The sequence below is a fragment of the Oryctolagus cuniculus genome, chromosome 21 (assembly GCF_964237555.1).
Source record: "Oryctolagus cuniculus chromosome 21, mOryCun1.1, whole genome shotgun sequence".
Taxonomy (NCBI): domain Eukaryota; kingdom Metazoa; phylum Chordata; class Mammalia; order Lagomorpha; family Leporidae; genus Oryctolagus; species Oryctolagus cuniculus.
In genome coordinates, this window is record NC_091452.1 from 20,297,205 (window position 1) to 20,315,238 (window position 18,034).

Consider the following 18,034-nt stretch of genomic DNA (forward strand, 5'->3'; position numbering starts at 1 on the left):
TGGCCCAGCAGCCCCCACCCCCCATCCCTGCACCGCTGTACGCCGGGGAAGGCGTCAGCCAGCACTGAGAAGTGGCACGTCAAGCCAGGAAGGCAGGTCTCAGAATTCCCCTGGAGGTTGCTAACCTGAAAATATCCTTTCAGATTGGCTGGTGTCTTATAGTCCCCTTTCAAGACCTAGGAGAGAAGAGAAGAGACATCACCGTGTAGAAGTGGCCAAAAACCAAAACTTCTACTCTGAAACATACACACGCCCATGTACCCCTCCAGCCTCCCACCCTCCTATCTCCCCATCTACCCACACGCCCATCCGTCCGTCCGTCCATCCATCCATCCACGTATTCATTCACCAGCCAGCTAAAAGCCCTTATTGATATGGGACAGACTCACCCCTCCTATAGCTCTGTCCACCGCCCACCCACCCTTCTCTCCCCATCAATCTCCATTTGTCGAGCTCCTTGGACCCAGGCACTGTTCCAAGCCCCGCAGGGGACACTCAGATTCCCGTTCCCCTGGAGCTCCCGCAAGACGACACGCAAGGAACAGTGACCACGTCCAACCACAGGGGTGCCGTGCAGACGGTGAAACAGAGGGGTGCGGTGAGTGGGGCCTGGGGCTGCTTCTGGCCTGGGAGCCGAGCCCTGAATGATAAAGTGTTCCTGGCAGAGGAGACGGCAAAGGCAAAAGCCCCAAGGAGAGGCCCAGGACACCCCAGGCCTTCCCACCCTCTCTGGGCCCGGAAGCCACAGGATTGCCTGCTGTTGTCGTACAGAAATGTAACGTGAACCACCTAAGGGATGCAGCTTTCCTGGCAGCCGCATGACAAAAGTGAAACGAGGGGGCCGGCACTGTGGCGCAGCAGGTTAAAGCCCCGGCCAGCAGCGCCGGCATACATACGGGCGCAGGTTCGAATCCCAACTGCTCCACTTCTGATCCAGCTCCCTGCTAATTCACCTGGGAAAGCGGCAGAGGATGGTCCAAGTGCTTGGGCCCCTGCACCCATGTGGAAGACCTGGAAGAAGCTCCTGGCCCAGCCCTGGACATTTGGGGAGCAAATCAACAGATGGAAGATCTCTCTCACTATTTCTTTCTGTAGCTCTTTCAAATAAATACATTTATATATATATTTTAAATATAAATAAATAGGGGCTAGAGCTGTGGCACAGTGGGTAAAGCTGCCATCTGCAGTGCTTGGTATCCCTTCTGGGCACTAGTTTGAGTCCTGGCTGCTCCACTTCCAATCCAGCTCTCTGCTACGGTCTGGGAAAGCAGTACAAGATGGCCCAAGTCCTTGGGACCCTGCACCCACGTGGGAGACCCAGAAGAAGCTCCTGGCTCTTGGCTTCGGATCGGTGCAGCTCCAGCCACTGCAGCCATTTGGGGAGGGAACCAGTGGATGGAAGACCTCTCTCTCTCTCTCTCTCTGCCTCTGCCTCTCTGTAACTTTACCTTTCAAATAAACAAATCAATATTTTAAAAAACCTTAAAAACACCCCCCCACACACACACAGGAACATACACACACATGCACAGGCACATACACACACACATAAAAACACACAGGCTCGCTCACACGGCCTCTGCATCGGGGACGTAAGTTCACAGACACCGCAGAACCATGGTACGGAATAAACAGGGCGGCTGGCACTCGCGAAGACGCATGCAGCAGCCAGGGAAGAAACCTTCTGGAAGGGACTAGAGACTCAGTCTGCTTAAAAGAAGCAAACAAAGTTCCAAAGAAGTATCAGGACCATCAGCGCCCATGAGCACTCCCCAGGTTTCCCGTAACACAGGCAGGCCTCCCGCAGGGGACCTCTGACCCCAGCCCAGGGACAGCCGGGGGCCGCCACCTTCGCAGAGAACCCAGAGGAGCTGCTGCTGTCCCCACGGCGCCCCAGCCACCACTTCTGCAAAGGCCATTGCCATCGTAGGCTTCTTAATCTAGTACTATTATTATTGTAGGCAAAATAGCTCACTGTTTGTTTATTTTGGTTTTTATTAGTTTTAAAATTTCTTATTTTCATGTGAAAGGCAGAGAGACAGAGAGAGACACAGAGAGAGTTCTTCTGGCCACTGGTTCGCTCCCCAAGTGCCCGCAACAGCCAGGGCTGGGCCAGGCTGCAGCCAGGAGCTGGGAATTCCATCTGGGACTCTCAGGCCTGCCAGGGGGTGCGTTAGCAGGGAGCTGGATGCAAAACTGGCACCCCAGTGTGTGAGGCAGGCACCCTGTGTTCCAACCACTGTGCCACACGCCCGCCCCCTTTGTGGTCTTACTTTGTTTTCAACTGATGCATAATGCTTGTGTTAAGTTTATGGGGAGCAGTGGCCTTTCAACAGTGAGTTTGTACAAGCATAGCACACGCCCGGCAAGTCTGCAGAACACGTAAGATACCAGAGAATCACTGCTATTGTTAGGGAATATTAGTAAAGTCAAAGTGCCCGGGAATCATCTAGAATACAAGCCAACCGCACCGCAGTTCCGGGCGCCCGCACCGCCAGCATGGCTGGGCACGCTCCTCGGGTCTCCGTCAGTGAGTGTGGGCAGAATCCACTGCGGGGCGCCGGCCACCGGCTCAGGGCCGGGAAACTGTTAACAAGGGAGACGAGCAAGTGCGGAGAGGCAGCAAGGGGACCCTGCCGGAGCCGACCCAAGACCAACGGGGGAACAGGGAGAAGGGCTGGTGTCCTGGCGGCCCCACCAGAGTGTGCACATCAGCGCCTGCTCAGACATGCTGAGCTGAGCTGCAACTACGACCCTGGGTTTTCACAAGGTCAAGGCTACGGGGGCTCCGCCTTAGACCTGGGTTCCCCCCTTTTTTTTTCTTCAAATATTTCAGCTAACTTAGAGCCATGAAAGCAGTTAGAATCCAGCAGCTAAAGTAAACCAGAAGCTGATCAGCACCACAGGGACAAGACCATGAACTTGTGAGCTATCCTACCCGGGAGGCGTCTGCTTGGCGGCCTGGGCTCAGGACAAAGCGCAAAGGGATTCCAATGGCCCCGTGCTCACGTGTGTTTGAGAAATCAACAGCAAACCTCACAGGGCAATCAAGGGACCCACAGTTTGTTCAGTGGTGCCCAACCGCAACAAGAACTTGAAGCGCTTTACAGACAGGAAACGGGAAGAGAGAATGGAGAAGAGAAACAAGAAGAGATGAGCACACTCGTGGGTCTGCTGTGAGACGCCGCAGAGCAGGAGAGGCAGGCTCCCAGCTGGCTCCGAGCTTCCTTGCAGCCCAAGCAAAGGTGGAAACCCGAGCAGTCACGCCACGCCCACCCGATAAAGGAACTGAGATGCCCAGAGAGGCTGTGAGCTCCCGCACACTCACCCGGTGTGTGTTGTTGATGACAATGGGGTCCGGGTTGCCATAGTTGGGGGGGTTCGCGTAGGGGTCGTAGCCGAGCCGGGCCAGCATGGGGGCGATCTGGGCCATGTCCCGCACCACGTCCCCAGGGATGTGGCCAGTCCACTTGGAGAGCGCCTCCAGGTTCACAGGCTTGATGACCTGGTCCGTGGAGCGCTCGATCCTGGGGAGAGAGGAAAGTCGGTGGGGGCGGGGTGGGGGCGGGGCAGGCTCCCTGCTCAGCTGCTCTGGGGGCAGCAGGAAAGGCTGGGGGGACCCGCTTGCCTCGTCACACCTCTTCTGTGCAGTGGGGCTTAGAGTGTGGGTAGCAAGTCAGAGGAAGTCCTCACGATGCATACTGTTGGTGCATAAACTCTGCTCCCTTGACTCCCCGACTGTTCAAAAGTCACTTTTTTAAATTTGTATGGCTAATACGAGTATTTTGAGCTTGAAAAAAAAAAAAACCATGAAGCACAAGGGGCGGCCACCACTTGCAACACCCACATCCCACGCAGGAGTACCTGGTTCCAGCCTTGGCCACTCTGCTTCCAACGCAGCTCCCTGCTCACGTATGTGGGAGGCGGCAGAGGACAGCCCAAGTCCCTGCGCCCCTGCCACCCACACAGGAGACCCAGATGGGCGTCCCTGGCTCCTGGCTCCAGCTGTTTGCAGCCACTGGGGAGTGAACCAGCAGATGGAAGATCTCTCTCTCTCTCTCAAATAAGTAAATTAATACATCTTTTTTTTTTTTTTTTTTTTGACAGGCAGAGTAGACAGTGAGAGAGAGAGACAGAGAGAAAGGTCTTCCTTTTGCCGTTGGTTCACCCTCCAATGGCCGCCGCGGCCAGCGCGCTGCGGCCGGCGCACCACGCTGATCCGATGGCAGGAGCCAGGTGCTTCTCCTGGTCTCCCATGGGGTACAGGGCCCAAGCACTTGGGCCATCCTCCACTGCACTCCCTGGCCATAGCAGAGAGCTGGCCTGGAAGAGGGGCAACCGGGACAGAATCCGGCGCTCCGACCGGGACTAGAACCCTGGGTGCCGGCACCGCAAGGCGGAGGATTAGCCTAGTGAGCTGCGGCGCCGGCCATGAATACATCTTTAAAGAGAAGCGAAACCCTAATGGTAATGGTACCAACACGACTAAGCACCCTGGGAGCCTCAGTCTGCTCATCTGCAAATGGGAGCGATCCCAGTCTCACTGGGCTGCTCTAACGAGTAAGGGAGTTAATCCACACGAAGTGCCTGGGAGAAGACGGCTCTCCACACACTCTGCTTGCTGTTGTTAAAGCAAGAAATCATGTCCTGTACACTCTGGTCCCCTGCTCTTTTCCCCGCTGAGTTCGTCATTCTTTTTGTCAGCCGTGTAGTATTCCACGGCGTGAGCACACCGCAGCTCTCTCCTCCCTTCCTGACCCTGAGGCCGTCTGCAAACGTTCTGCTGTTACGCATGCATCCCGCACCAAGTGCGATCCCGGGACCTGGTAGGACTGGGGGTGGGGAAACCCCAGGATCGAGGGTGTGTTTCTAGAAGCTTCTGTCTCGACTGAGAGATGACTTGGGCGGGGGGGAGAACAGAAACAGGCGGGCCTGGGAGAAAGAGGTGGGGAAGGCCCAGGAGTGCACACGGGCAGGAGAGCCACGCTCTGGGGTCTGTGGACCAAGACTTAAAAAAAATCTCAGCTCTACCCGATGCACCCAAAACGCTCAAGAACGCACATGGCTTTGGCTATCACCCGCGTGTCTCTGGGACGTCACAGCATCAGAGTGACATGGGCCGCTTCCCAAGAACACAGACGGCAGCGTCAGTGCCCGATACACGTCGCTATCGCTAGGAATAACCTATGTGTCCAACGGCAGGAGATGCAAAGCAGAAAATGGGACTCTGTGAGGGGGAACGGTAGGCAGCCGCACAAAATGACATCAGGAGCGAGCGCTGGGTGCCACCCGCAGGGGCCCCTACACAGGGGAGCTGGCTGCAGAGGTGCCTGCTCACCAGGGCCCAGTTTTCTTAGTGTGCACGGAAAGACGCCCAGTAGCTCACATGTCAAAGTGCGGGTCTGGGGGCTACAGGCAGCGTTTCCTTTCCTACGTTCTGTAAGAAAGACGTACGCCTTTGGTGATCTGATTCTGTCGCGATAATCTGCAAAAGCTCAGCTCCCGCTGCAGCTGGCTGGGGTACCCGGCACGCAGATGCCTCACCCGGGGCTCAGGGGCTGCAGGGCGCAGCCGCTGTGGGGGAAGGGGATGAAGGGCCCGACCAGGAGGCCACACACTCTGCTCCTGTGCTGGTCAAGCTCTCCTGGGTGTCTGCAGAGTGACAGTGACCTCAGCAGACGCGGAAGGTCAAGGTCAAAGGGCGGGGCAGGGGAGGGGCAGGGAGGCAGGAGGAGGGGTCCTGGACGTGAGGGCTCAAGGGCAGGGGCTCTGGAGTCCAACAGCCTGGACCATGCCTTGCTGGCTGTGCCGCCTTAGCCGGGCAGTTCTCTCTGACTTGGCTTGCTCATCTGTGAAATGGGGTGAAGAGGGGCTCGCACACTGTCAGGCTCCTGTGGGGGCCAAGGGGGTGAGCATAGCGCCTTACCCCAGGGCTTAACACAGCAGGTACTCACTAAACAGAACGACCATGGGCCTGACCGGTATTCCAATAAAAGCACCAACAGGGCCGGTGCTGTGGTCCGGGGGTGACACCGCCGCCTGCTACGCCAGCAGCCCCTGTACCCCATATGGGCGCCGGTTTGAGTCCCGGCTGCTCCACTTCCGATCCAGCTCCCTGCTATGGCCTGGGAAAGCATTGGAGGATGGCCTAAGTGTCCAGGCCCCTGCACCCTCATGGGAGATCTGGATGAAGTTGGCTCCTGGCTTTGGGCAGCCTTGGCTGTCGTGGCCATTTGGGGAGTCAACCAGCAAATGGAAGATCTCTCTCTCTCTCTCTTCTTCCTCTCTCTCTCTCTCTCCCAACCTCTGTAACTCTGCTTTCGAATAAATCATTTTTTCTAAAAAAAAAAAAAAAGGCAACACTAAGACACGAACAGTAAAAATAGCACCCATGCTGAATTGACGTGTGGCCACTCAGATACTTCTAAGTTATGGAGCCAGGGCCAGAAGCATGGAGGGGTGCAGTTGTATGTTCAAGGCCACCCAGGTCCGAGGCAGTGGGGAACCCGGACAGCCGGGTCCCCGAATCTGTGCTCTGACCGTCACCTGCGCCTCCACTGCTGTACCACGAGGCACCTGCACAGGTCGGGACTCCCTTAGGAAGATGCGAGTGACCGCTCCTGCCGCGGCGGCTCAGTCAGTGTCCTCACGCTTCCTGGCCGGGCCGGGCAGCCGGCTCAAGGCTCTGCCCTTGCCCGTCCCCTTCCCAGGTCTTCCCCTCCCCCATCCGTCCACAGCAGAGGAGGCCTCTGGGCTTACAGGGGCCTCATGACTTCCGGGGAGGCCACACAGCTCAGCAGGGTGCCCGGACAGACAGGGTGGGGGCTGGGAGTGGGGGGGCGCCACTCACTTGGACAGGGAGACACCGCCGGGCTTGCCGATGAGGTCTTCGTGGTGCAAGACGGCGTCGCTCCAGGCGATGCCCAGGAAGTCCAGGATGAGCTTGAGGGAGCGCCTGGGGTGCAGCACCAGCTGCTCATAGTACACGGGCAGGCACTTGTCGCGGCCCACCTCCATGCACTGGGCGTACATCACCTCGATGGCCTTGTTCCACTTGGTGAGGCAGTCGCGGTAGCTGCTCAGGTCGAAGCCGGCGATGGTGACCTTGCGCGTGATCATGGAGTGCACCGAGGCCCGGCCGTCGCGCAGCATCAGCAGGAACTTGGAGTTGGGGAAGAGGCGCGACAGGTAGACGGAGGACTTGAGCGTGAAGGGGTCCTTGTTGCAGAGCACGCGCGCCGGCTCCCCGTGCTTGGCGATCACCTCCAGGATGAAGGCCTGCATGGCGGCGTCCAGCACCTCGTCCGTCACGCCCGCCTCGTCCAGCCGCAGCTTCTCCCGGCCCGACTTGGACCAGGCCTGGCGCATGGCCAGCACGCGCGGGATGATGCGGGTCTCCTCGCCGCAGCGCACCTCCGGGTGCGCATCCAGCATGGCGCGCATGAGCGTGGTGCCGCTGCGGGGCACGCCGCCCACGAAGATGAGCGGCATGGTCTTGCCGTAGCGGTACTCCACGCGGTCGGCGCCCACCACCACCAGCTCCTCCTGCTCCGGCCGCATGGCCCGCCGCGCGCTCCGCGGGCCCCCCAGCGCCGCGCGGCACTCCAGCACCTGCTGTCCCAGCTGTACCGCCAGCACCAGGGCCAGGGCGCAGCCGACCGCCAGCAGCGCCCTCCGAACCGACAGGCGCATGCTGGGCCGGGGACGCGGCAGGCCCGGCCTGGGCGCCCGCTTCAACGATGGGTCAGCCGGTGGCCTGCCGGGCTCACGTCTGGGGAGAGAGAGGGGAGGCACGCCATCAGGGAGGCCTGCGGGCCGGGGGCCGTCACAGCACAGACCCCAGGAAGGGCAGAGGTGTCTCTGCAGGCACTTAGGGACAGAGCGCAGCCCACCTGACCCACCCTAACTCACAGGATCCTCCCGCAGTAACAGGGAGTGGTCTGGCTATTATCACCCCCTCAAAAGACTCTGGAGACAGAGGTGGGGTTCTGACCTTACTCCCTGCTTGCCAGCGCTGGGACCTTGGACAGCTCCCAATCCCTCAGTGGCGCCCTCCTGGGACAGGGGATTGCAAAGTCCCTGATTGGGAGGCCCATGTCCCATATTGGAGTGTTTGGGTTCAAGTCCCGACTCCGCTCCCGATTCCAACTTCCCGCTAACATGCACCCTGGGAGACAGCAGGAACTCTGGCCTGTCCCAGAGGATGGAAGAGCTGTCTTTTAATAAAATAAGTAAAATACTGGGGCTGATGCTGTGGCGCAGGTGAAGCCACCATCTGCAGCTCTGGCATCCCACATGGGCCCTGGTTCGAGTCCCGGCTGCTCCACTTCCGATCCAGCTCCAGGCTAATGCACCTGGGAAAGCAGTGGAAGATGGCCCAAGTGCATGGGCCCTGCACCCATGTGGGAGACCTGGATGAAGCTCCTGGCTCCTGACTTTGGCCTGGCCATTGCGACCATTTTGGGAGTGAACCAGAAGATGGAAGCTCTCTCCACACACCCCCCACCCTGTAACTCTGTTTATAAAAAATAAATTTTGAAAGTTCCTGTGCCTCAGTTGTCTCGTCTGATCAATGGAGATGCTATAACCATTATACAGTTTACTATCAAAATGCGGAAAAGAGGAAGCCGCGGGCGTGCCAGGCTCCAACAGCAGGAACTCCCCAGCAGGGAGGGGGTTTCTGCCTATTCTGTTCAGCGCCGTGTGCTCGGCTTAGCCCAGCCCTGTGCCTGGGACGTAACAGCTGCTCGGCCAATACCTACGGCCTGCGCCCGGGCTGACTGAGCCGAGTGCTAGAAAATCAGGCCAGTGGAGAGGCACAGGCAGGCCAGGAGGCGGCCAAGCCAGGGTCCAGCGGTCAGACCCACGCCGGCTGGCTCCAGCACTGACCGGGATCCACTGCCCTGTGCCGCAGCAGAGCCACTGCCCGCGGGGAAGGCTCAGCACGTCCTGGCCTGGAATCTTCCAGAACTGTCCCCTCTCAAAGTAATGACTCAGCACTGAGAGGCCAGGCACCAGCCGGGAACTCAACAGCAGCTCAGACAGCCTGGAGCCTGACCTCGGGAGGCCGCGTCCTGGCAGGGGACAGAGGTATGGACAGAAGGACAGAGCACGGTGGGTGCTTTCAAAGAACCAGCCACTGTGAGCAGGGGGAAGTGAGGGGAGTGAGGAGGTGGTCAGGGAAGCCCTCCTGGAGGAGGTAGCCTCCAAGCTGTGACCTGGATGAGGAGGAGCCATGTGAAGATGTGTGGGAATTGTGTCCTGTGCAGCGGGAACAGAGAACGCGAAAGCCCTGAGGTGGCCTGCAGGAACCAAGGGGAGGCTGCCGGGGCTGGGGGAGAGGGGAGGGGGAGGGGGAGAAGGCCTGGGGCGGGGGCAGTGGCCAGGCAGGTCCTCAGGGATGAGTGAGGAGCTGGCTGCACTCTGTGGGCAGCCCCCAGGGACGGGGCCTGCAGGGGTGCAGGTGGGGGCTGGGAGGCCAGGCAGGGGGCTCCAGCCAGTGTCGCAGGGAGGCCCGGCAGTGCTGGGACCACTGGGGATGGCTCAGGGCACGAATCCTGGCCCCGAGCCCGTGCTCCTAAGAAGGTGACTTCTCCCCGGCGACTTTATGGGTAAGGGCTCATTTTAGGAAGCAGGGGCCCACTCAGCCAGGTGCCCCTCAAATGACAGCTCTGCCCTCCTCCCCCAGGCACCCCGAGCCCTGTGCAGAAGGTGTGGAGCCACACACTGAACAGACATCCCAGGCTACCCAGGCCCTGCCTGGCCTCTCTGTGGCTGTGTCTCGGAGCCCCTCCCCTCCCCTTCCAGAATCTAAGTGCAGGCCTGAGCTATCTGTGCATGAGCTTGGGCAACGGGCTCAATTTCTCCATCTGTGAAATGGGCCTTAGAATGTCAACTTCACAGGGCTGCCGTGCACACGAAAGGAACGTGCTACAGGAGAGTATTGACAAAGGCCCCCAGCACACAAGCAGCACTGGACAGAATCTGCGTGGTTTTTACCACGACCACTGCTTCTTCATTCATTCCAGCACTTAATGAGCACCTGCTGTGTGCTGGTGGCTGGGTTGTGGAGTGAAGACCTGGGGGAAGAGGCATCCTCACGGGGACAGGGGGTGACGCGTAGGGGAAGGCAGGCTTCCTGTAGGAGGCTGCCTTAGGGACAATGGGTAGGCACCAGGCAGGTGAGCAGCAGGGTGTTGCTGGGAAAGCAAGCGGCCAGGCAGGAAGGGACCCAGCCCGAAAGGGGTGGTGTGGGTGGCCTTTGCTGGATCCAAGAGGGGAGACGGTGTCCCTGTTCAGCCGTGACGGTGTCCGGGAGATGCCAGAGGGCCCGGTGTGCAGCCGGGGCACTGCCCCCATAGGCTTGGGCTGCAGCCAGAGGAAGACGCACGTCCAGGCTGGGCGGACACCGACTCAGCCCCAGGGGGGAAGCTGCGGAGGCCCCAGCACTTCCTGGCCTCAGCGCTGGGAGAGTCACTTCCCCTGTCTCAGCCACGGTTTCTCAGCTGTGGGCAGGGCTGCACTGTCGGCTCAGAGAAGCGTCTGACAAGGTAAAAGTGTGAGTCTCCCTGGGGGCCATAGACACCCAGGCCTGATTCATTCTGCTTACAAGATCAGGGGTTCAGGGCCGGCGCTATGGCGTAGCGGGTAAAGTTGCCGCCTGCAGCCCCAGCACCCCATATGTGCACTGGTTTGAGTCCTGGCTGCTCCACTTCTGATCCAGCTCTCTGCTATGGCTTGGGAAAGCAGCAGAGGATGGCCCAAGTCCTTGGGCCCCTGCACCTGCATGGGAGACCTGGAAGAAGCTCCTGGCTCCTGGCTTCGGATCTACCTAGCTCCAGCCACTGTGGCCAACTGGGGAGTGAACCAGCAGATGAAAGATCTCTCTCTCTCTCTCTCTCTCTACCTCTCTATGTAACTCTGCCTTTCAAATACAAAAATGTTTGGAAAAAGCAAAAAGGCTGAGGGCTGACTGGTGTCCCGGATTCAAGGGCTAAGTGACCCCAGGGCTCCTCCAGGCAGGGAGGCAGCCGCCCCGGGAGTGGGGCCGCTCCGCGATCCACTTCTCCGAGGGCTCCATGAAAGTCTCCCCGGCGGCAGCCCCGTGACTCCCAGTCCTGCCAGCGGAGACCTCAGCTGTCAATCTCAAGTGCTGCCCTGGACGCACCAGCATTCTGAGCTGAGCGAAGGCCTTGCGTGCGCCCTGTCTGCACGAGCCGAGCGCGCACTCCCGGCACACCATGGCCCACGCACGGCCTGGGCTCAGAGACAGGAAGCCACCTGCCCCAGGCTGCAGACCCCGAGTGGCCGGCCAGGAGGAAGCAGCCCAAGGCGGGCAGGGCAGGGCGGCTGAGGACAGGGTTGACTTTGCAGATGGAAAGGAGGTGGGAATTCATTCACAAGTCATAATGGGGAGCGGCTTCCTGGCACCCCGGGTCAGAGGGCACATGCCAGGCCCAGCCCAGGGATCTGAGCGTGACGTGCACCCCACACCTTGCTGGGCCCTAGCACCAGAGGTACCCCGACCTCCGGGCAGTGATGATGGTGGTGAGGAAAACACCTTGAACTTGGAGCCCTAGGTTCCAATCCTGCCTCTTACGCAAGGCGCTGAGCCAGTTCGGCCGAAATGCTAGCATGGGCACAAGTGGGCTGCAAGAGGACCTGGGTTCCAGCTGGGGCCTCAGTCTGCACAGTGATGGTGGACGAGTGCCCTGGCTGCTCCGGGTCTCAGCCTCCTGTATCCTAACACCAGGGGCACTGTTGGTTCCCACGGCACAAGGGGAGTGCAGGCCTGCTTTGTCCACACCAGGGGGCCCCAGCCTGTTCTGCTCATGCGTCTCTCCCCTGCAGGCTGCACAAAAAGAAAGCTGGCCAGGGGCGCTTGGCTCAGGTCCAGGCAGCCGGGACCCCACGGGGGTCTCCTGGGTGTACTTACCTCCCCTGGGGACTGGCATCTCTGGGCTCCAGCCTGCGCACCTGCTCACCACGGCCGTGTGCCAACAGAGCCCTGCAGAGGCGAGAGAGATGCTGCATCAGGGGTGGAAGCAGCAGAGAGGGGCCGGCCCCCGCCCCCAGAGAGGCAGAGAGGGTGCCCGGGGCACCTGAGAGCAACACCTGGGGGTAGAGGATGCAGCTGGGGTTCAAACTCACTTGCTCCTACAGAGAATGAACCGGCTCCCTTCACAGACAGCGAGGAGGGGACTGAGTTTGAGTGAAAGCCCAGCTGCCTTAGGGAGCCCTAGAGTCTCCGATCAGCGAGACCTGCTCTTGGCCTCAGGACCTTGGCCTTCAGGAAAACTAACCACAGCAATAAGCAACAAAAAGCGTCACTCCACTCCTGTCCCCACCTGCGAGTGCTGGGCACAGTCAATCAGGCTGTGCACTGCACAACTCCAAAGGGTACCATGTACCCAGACTATAATGAATATGGGTGCTTTCTGGGGCTGGCCAGCATCCTGCCACCACCCCCTAACACTGACCAAATGCCCAGTAGGAGAATACCTTGTGTCGTTTAAACCCCAGGAACAGGAAAACTCGGTGTTCTGGATTTTATAGCTGGGAATACACGCACACTGGAAGAGGAGGAACCGACCCGAGGAAGTGACAGAACCAGTTTCGCCATCCAGACCTGCGGCTCCACTGCCCGGCTCTTAACCGCTGTGCTACAGGAATGAGGCCACGTCCGCGATGGGCCCGGCTGGCGGCCCGGGCCCCGCTAACGTGGAACCAAGGAACTCCTTGCAGCTCGGAGCGGGGAGCGGGGTGCATGCATCTCAAGGCTGCGTCCTGTTTTCAGAGTGGTCCGACGCTCACCTACCCCTGTTACAGATGGGACAACTGAGGCCCACGAGGGGCCGTCACTCCCAGACTCGCAGGCTGAGTCTGCGCTCGGCTCCACCCACTGCTCTCAGTTTCAGGAGGTGAGGGCCGTGCACAGGGCAGCTCTGCCCTGGGACAACTTCTGATTCCAGGAGGGATCTTCAAAAAGTTCCTGGGGAAATGGGTTTAAAAGGTGACCTGCTGGAGCCGGCGCTGTGGCGCAGTGGGTTAAGCAGCTGCCTGCAGTGCCGGCAGCCCATCCAGGCACGGGTTCGAGCCCAGCTCCTCCACTTCCAATCCAGCTCCCTGCTAATGCATGTGGGAAAGCAGCAGAAGATGGCCCAAGTCCTTGGGCCCCTGCACCCACGTGGGAGACCTAGAAGAAGCTCCTGGCTCCTGGCTCTGGCCTCGCCCAGACCTGGCCGTTGCAGCCAACTGTGGAGTGAACCAGCAGATGATGGAAGACCTCTCTCTGAATCTTCTGTCTGTAACTCTGTTTCAAAAAACAAATTGAAAAAAAAAAAAAAGGAAAGAAAGAAGAGGAGTCTATTTTTTTGGTGCAAAACAATTTGAAATTCATGTGGTTTTTTCATAATATGTATTTTTTGTGAACTTCTGGAACACTCCCTCCTATGCATATATTTCAACATTTTTTGCACCAAAATAAACTTATCCTTGAATTCCATTTCCCATGACCTTTTTGAAGTCTATTCACATGGAGGAGTGCTCCTCGGAGCCTCAGTTTTCCTGATCTGTAAAATGGGCTATGGCGAGGTCTCAGGACTCTTGGCTGTCACTGCTACGTGTGCCACGAGGGACATGAGCCTGGCTGCAAGCTGCTGTCTGTCTCTGTCCTCCCTTCCTTCCTACGGGCGCCAGTTTCATCTACTCCCCAAATGCCAGCCTGGGTAGTACCTTTAGACCCTGATGGGGGGGGGGCGGTCCTCAGGTGTTACCATAGCAACCAGCACCCACATCCCCCACTCCACCCCAAAACCACAGAGCACTCAGGCGGAGCGCTGCTGGGGCGTGGGCAGCTGCTGAGTCCAAGCCTCCCCCTCGGAACAAAGAAAACCCATTAGCGCGGGGGCCCTCGATGCTATCCGGGGGACAGCATGGCTTGGGCCCAGCTGCCCTGGGGGTGGCCCTTGAGATGCCAGCGGGCCCGAGAGGCCAGCAGCTGCACAGCTCCCACGGCCCCGGGGCCTGGCCCCTCCCTCCCCCACCTGCCCCGGAGAACACAGACCCCTTCTGGGCAAGGGTCCTCCTCGGTCTCTCACTGCCGCGTGCCATGCACAGCTCCTTAGGTCCACATTAAGCACAATTAAATGAAAAGCAAAGAGCAGCTTCCCGTCCCCAGTGGCCACACTGCACATGCCCGGTAGCCAAGGGTGGCCTGCGGCTACCCTCCCGGTACCCTGCGTACAGACACAGATCCAGAGAGGGGTGGGCGAACCACAGCCGGCCCCTGGGCCACATCCAAGCCCTGACCACGGCCCCTGAGCTGGGAACGGTTTGTCTGGTCAGCCTTGCAGCCTCCCCCGGCCTTGGAGAGAGAAGCATTGGAAAAACACGTGTGCCTTGTCCTTCCTGCCAGGACTCCCAAGACCCCACAGTCCAACAACGACCATCGGAGGGACTTCGCACGAGGGGTGACACGCGCTCTGGAGCTACCGGAAGGCTGCGTGTGGACGCCATCAGTGCAGACCCCACGCCACGTGCCCCAGGGAGAAGCTGGCAGCCACAGATTTGGGGACCCTGGGATCTGTCCTCAGTAGACACCAAGGGAAGACTGGACATTTTGCAGGGGGAAGTGGGGAAGGGAGGAGGAGGAGGAGGAGGAGGAGGAGGAGGAGGAGGAGGAGGATGTACTGCGGCAGCCACACCTGCGCCACAGCATCCGAGACCTGCACACTCACTGCAGGTTGCCACCCACTGCTCTAGAGTTCTACAACTGAGCACGGACTTCCGGCACAAACGAGAGGCTGAGTGCGGGTTAACAGTCCTCTTTCTCTTACAAGGAATAGCAGCTAGAATTTATTAAGCACCACTGTTTCCTTCACATCAAACCAAGGACTTCCCAGGCCTCGCCTGGTTTCGCTCTCACACCAACCCCCAGGAGCAGCAGCAGGTGCCACGGTGTCCACTTCACGGATGAGAAAGGGCCACGCAGGAGCAGGGTGAGTGCAACTGTAGCACCCAGCAACGCGGCCACCACATCAGCCGGACCCAGGGGCAGACAGAGACCACAGCCAAGGGGCCGGCACTGTGGCACAGCGGGTTAAGTCACAGTTTGTGATGCCGGCATCCCATATGGGCACCGGTTCAAGTCTCAGCTGCTCCACTTCCAATCCATCTCCCTGCTAATGCACCCACAAGGCTCTGGCCCAACCCTGGCTGTTGGAGGCACCGGGAGAGTGAACCGGCGATGGAAGCTCGCTCGCTCTCTCTCTCTCTCTCTCTCTCCCCTCTTCCGACAGACTGGGCTGCCCTTCTCTATGACGAACTAATTTAGAGTGACTTGTAGTTGTTGAGCTATGTGCCAGGCATCGTATGTGCCCAGACTGCTTCGGTCCAAACCCACACGGCACCTGCACCAGCTCTGTGAGCTCGGGGAGTGACAGAGTCTCTCCGAGCCTCAATCTTCTCACCTGTAAAATGGGGATAATGACAATCCCCACTAGGAGGCTCCCACGTGGCGACTGGGCACTGGAACCGGGGCTGGGAGAGCCAAGCAGCACCTCGCAGGAGCCGGGGGAGGAGGTGGGTCGGCCGTGTCGGTGGATGGCCAGTGGCAAGTACTGCCACCGCCTTAGGTACCGGCCCTCGTTTTCAGCAGGACCGGGCGAGCTGGGCATTCTCAGCCCTCTTTGGTAAGTGAGAGATGACGTCATTGGTAGAAGCCAGTTGGCAAATGTGGCTCTGTCCCAAGACGCCTTTCTTGGCACAGCGTCACATGACCCAGAAAATGGGTCACCAGGAGAGGGGGCTGGGCTCCCTCTTCCCTCACTCATAAGCTACCTGAAGGCTGCTGGGAGGGGAGAGTAGAGGAGGGGAGGGGAGGGGAGGGGAGGAGGGGAGTGGAGGGGAGGGGAGGGGAGGGGAGGGGAGGGGAGAGAGGAGGCAAAGGGAGAAGAGCTCCCCTAGATCCAGAGTCATTCATCCCACAAAGGTTTCCTGAGCACCTACTATGTGCTGGGCACTGCTTAAGCTGCTGGGTTCCATCGTGGAGCTGACACCTCGGCAGGGGACAAGGACACCAGCGCGTGCCAGGACTCCGGGGATAAATGCTCACAGAGGCAGGTGCAGGCCTTCCATGGGGGTCAGAGCAGGAGGTGACAATGACACTGAAGCCACGCTGGTCCAGGCTCAAACTCATCCGCACTGTAAAATCCTCATTTCTCTGCGCTTAGCAGATCAGGAGGTTCCCAGGGAAAAAAGTGGACGGGGGAGGGGGTTGGGTGGTGGAGCACACAAAGCCGGCTAAGGAAGCAGGTCGCGGCACCACGTGGCGGCCTTGGAGGGAGGCCCAGCACTCCCGCTCCGTGGGAACCACCTCCCAAACATTCCATTGCCATGGCCGCCACTACCCGCCCGCCATGCCCTGCGTGCCCCGTGCAGAGCTAGGGAGCCCACAGCCCTCTCTCATGCAGGTCCCCTGGGAAGCAAATAGCACCCTTTGAGCCACATCAGGGAAAGCCAGCCAGACTCCCAGGGCACGAGACGGAGGGAGAGTGAGCCCAGGACTCTGAGCACAACAGCACCCGAACTGGGTCAGGGGCGGCTCCCTGCCCTGCTTCATAGATCTTTCCCTACATCAGATCAGGGTCCCCACATGCGGTCCCAGCCCTCCCCCACTCCCCGCCGAGGCTCAGTTCAGCTGGGGGTGAGGAGCGATGAGGCCAGCAGTCACGTCCTGCCCCCCCTCCCAATCCAAGGTCAGACATCCTGGGTCCATCTGGGGTAGCTCTCCAAAGCCTCAGTGTTCGTCTCTGAGAAATGGGAATGACACCTGGAGCAAAAGGCATCATGAGGAATTTTGGGACTTTCATTAAGACAGTGTGCTGGGGCTGGCGCTGTGGCGTAGTGGAAGAAGCCCCTGCCTGCAGCGCCGGCATCCCATATGGACGCTGGTTGGTGTCTCAGGTGCTCCACTTCCGATCCACCTCTCTGCTGTGGCCTGGGAAAGCAATAGAAGATGGCCTAAGTCCTTGGGCCCCTGCACCCACGTGGGAGACCCGGAAGAAGCTCCTGGCTTTGGATTGGCTCAGCTCTGTGGCCATTTTGGAAGTGAACCAGCAGCTGGAAGACCTTTTTCTGTCTCTCCCTCTTGCTGTCTGTAACTCTATCTCTCAAATAAAAAAACAAAAATATTAAAAAAAAAGACAATATGCAAAAAAAAAAAATGAACGTGCTTAATCCTCTGATTGTGGTCATCGACGCACGTGGAGGATGAGTGGGAGGAACAGAAGATAAGGGACACGTGGCCGGGCAGTATGGGGCCTGCGGTGACTTCTTTTCCTGTACCCGTGCCCCAAACTCTCTAGAGCCTGTTCTACCGTCTTTATCGGGGATGGCAAAAGCTTCCGTCTCTGGTTCCGTGGGCCAGTGGTCTTTGCTGCGAGCACTCAACATGCCTGTGGTAGGGCAGAAGTGGCCACAGACAACACAGACGTGCACAGACATGGCTGGGTGCCAGGAAGACTATTTGCAAAGACAGGCAGGGTGAGTGAGATGTGTCCTGGGGGTCACTGCCCGCCCACCTCCTGCCCTGCCGTATGGGACGATGCTAAGCGGATCCCAGGCTCCCAGGGCAACCTGAGCAAACCTGCAAAACGCAAACGTGGGGATTTTAGTTCTGAGGCTCAGCTCAAGAGAGCCAAAGGGGAGAAGACCCAGGGGGTCAGCTTCAGTGAATATGAGAAAAATGGGGCATGCCAGAAAGCAAAGCGGCGTGGGCACGGCGGTTCTATGCAGCTTTTAGGAGGCTGGGTGCAAGTATTAGCTCCATTTTACAGAACGGGAACACTGAGGCTTGGAGAAGTGAAGTGCTTCGAAGTCAGCGGCCACCCAGTTCGGAAGTGCCTGGGCCCGAGCTGGACTCCAAGTCCATCTGATGCCAGAGCTCCGGTCACAGATGGGGAAGCTGCGCCCAGTGCGGCTGCTGTTCTGGGCAGGGACTCCCTGCTGTGCCCCAGCCCCTGCCGCAGCCCCT

At 59.2% G+C, this 18,034-nt stretch overlaps 1 protein-coding gene across 2 annotated transcripts in view; it reads right to left on the reverse strand.

Annotated features, from left to right (window-relative positions):
* Positions 1–18,034, reverse strand: part of TPST2 (tyrosylprotein sulfotransferase 2) — a 48,345-nt gene that overhangs the window by 5,867 nt on the left and 24,444 nt on the right. Inside the window, exons 1-5 of one of the 2 annotated variants that reach the window (XM_070066050.1) lie at positions 16,009–16,294; positions 11,936–12,007; positions 6,851–7,771; positions 3,329–3,527; positions 126–176 (exon numbers count right to left, since the gene is read on the reverse strand). In XM_070066050.1, coding sequence (XP_069922151.1) covers positions 126–176; positions 3,329–3,527; positions 6,851–7,692 — 1,092 coding nt within the window. In that variant the 5' untranslated portion in view covers positions 7,693–7,771; positions 11,936–12,007; positions 16,009–16,294. Of the gene's footprint in view, positions 1–125; positions 177–3,328; positions 3,528–6,850; positions 7,772–11,935; positions 12,008–16,008; positions 16,295–18,034 lie in introns of those variants that run through there. The other variant, XM_051826473.2, reaches the window with a different exon arrangement.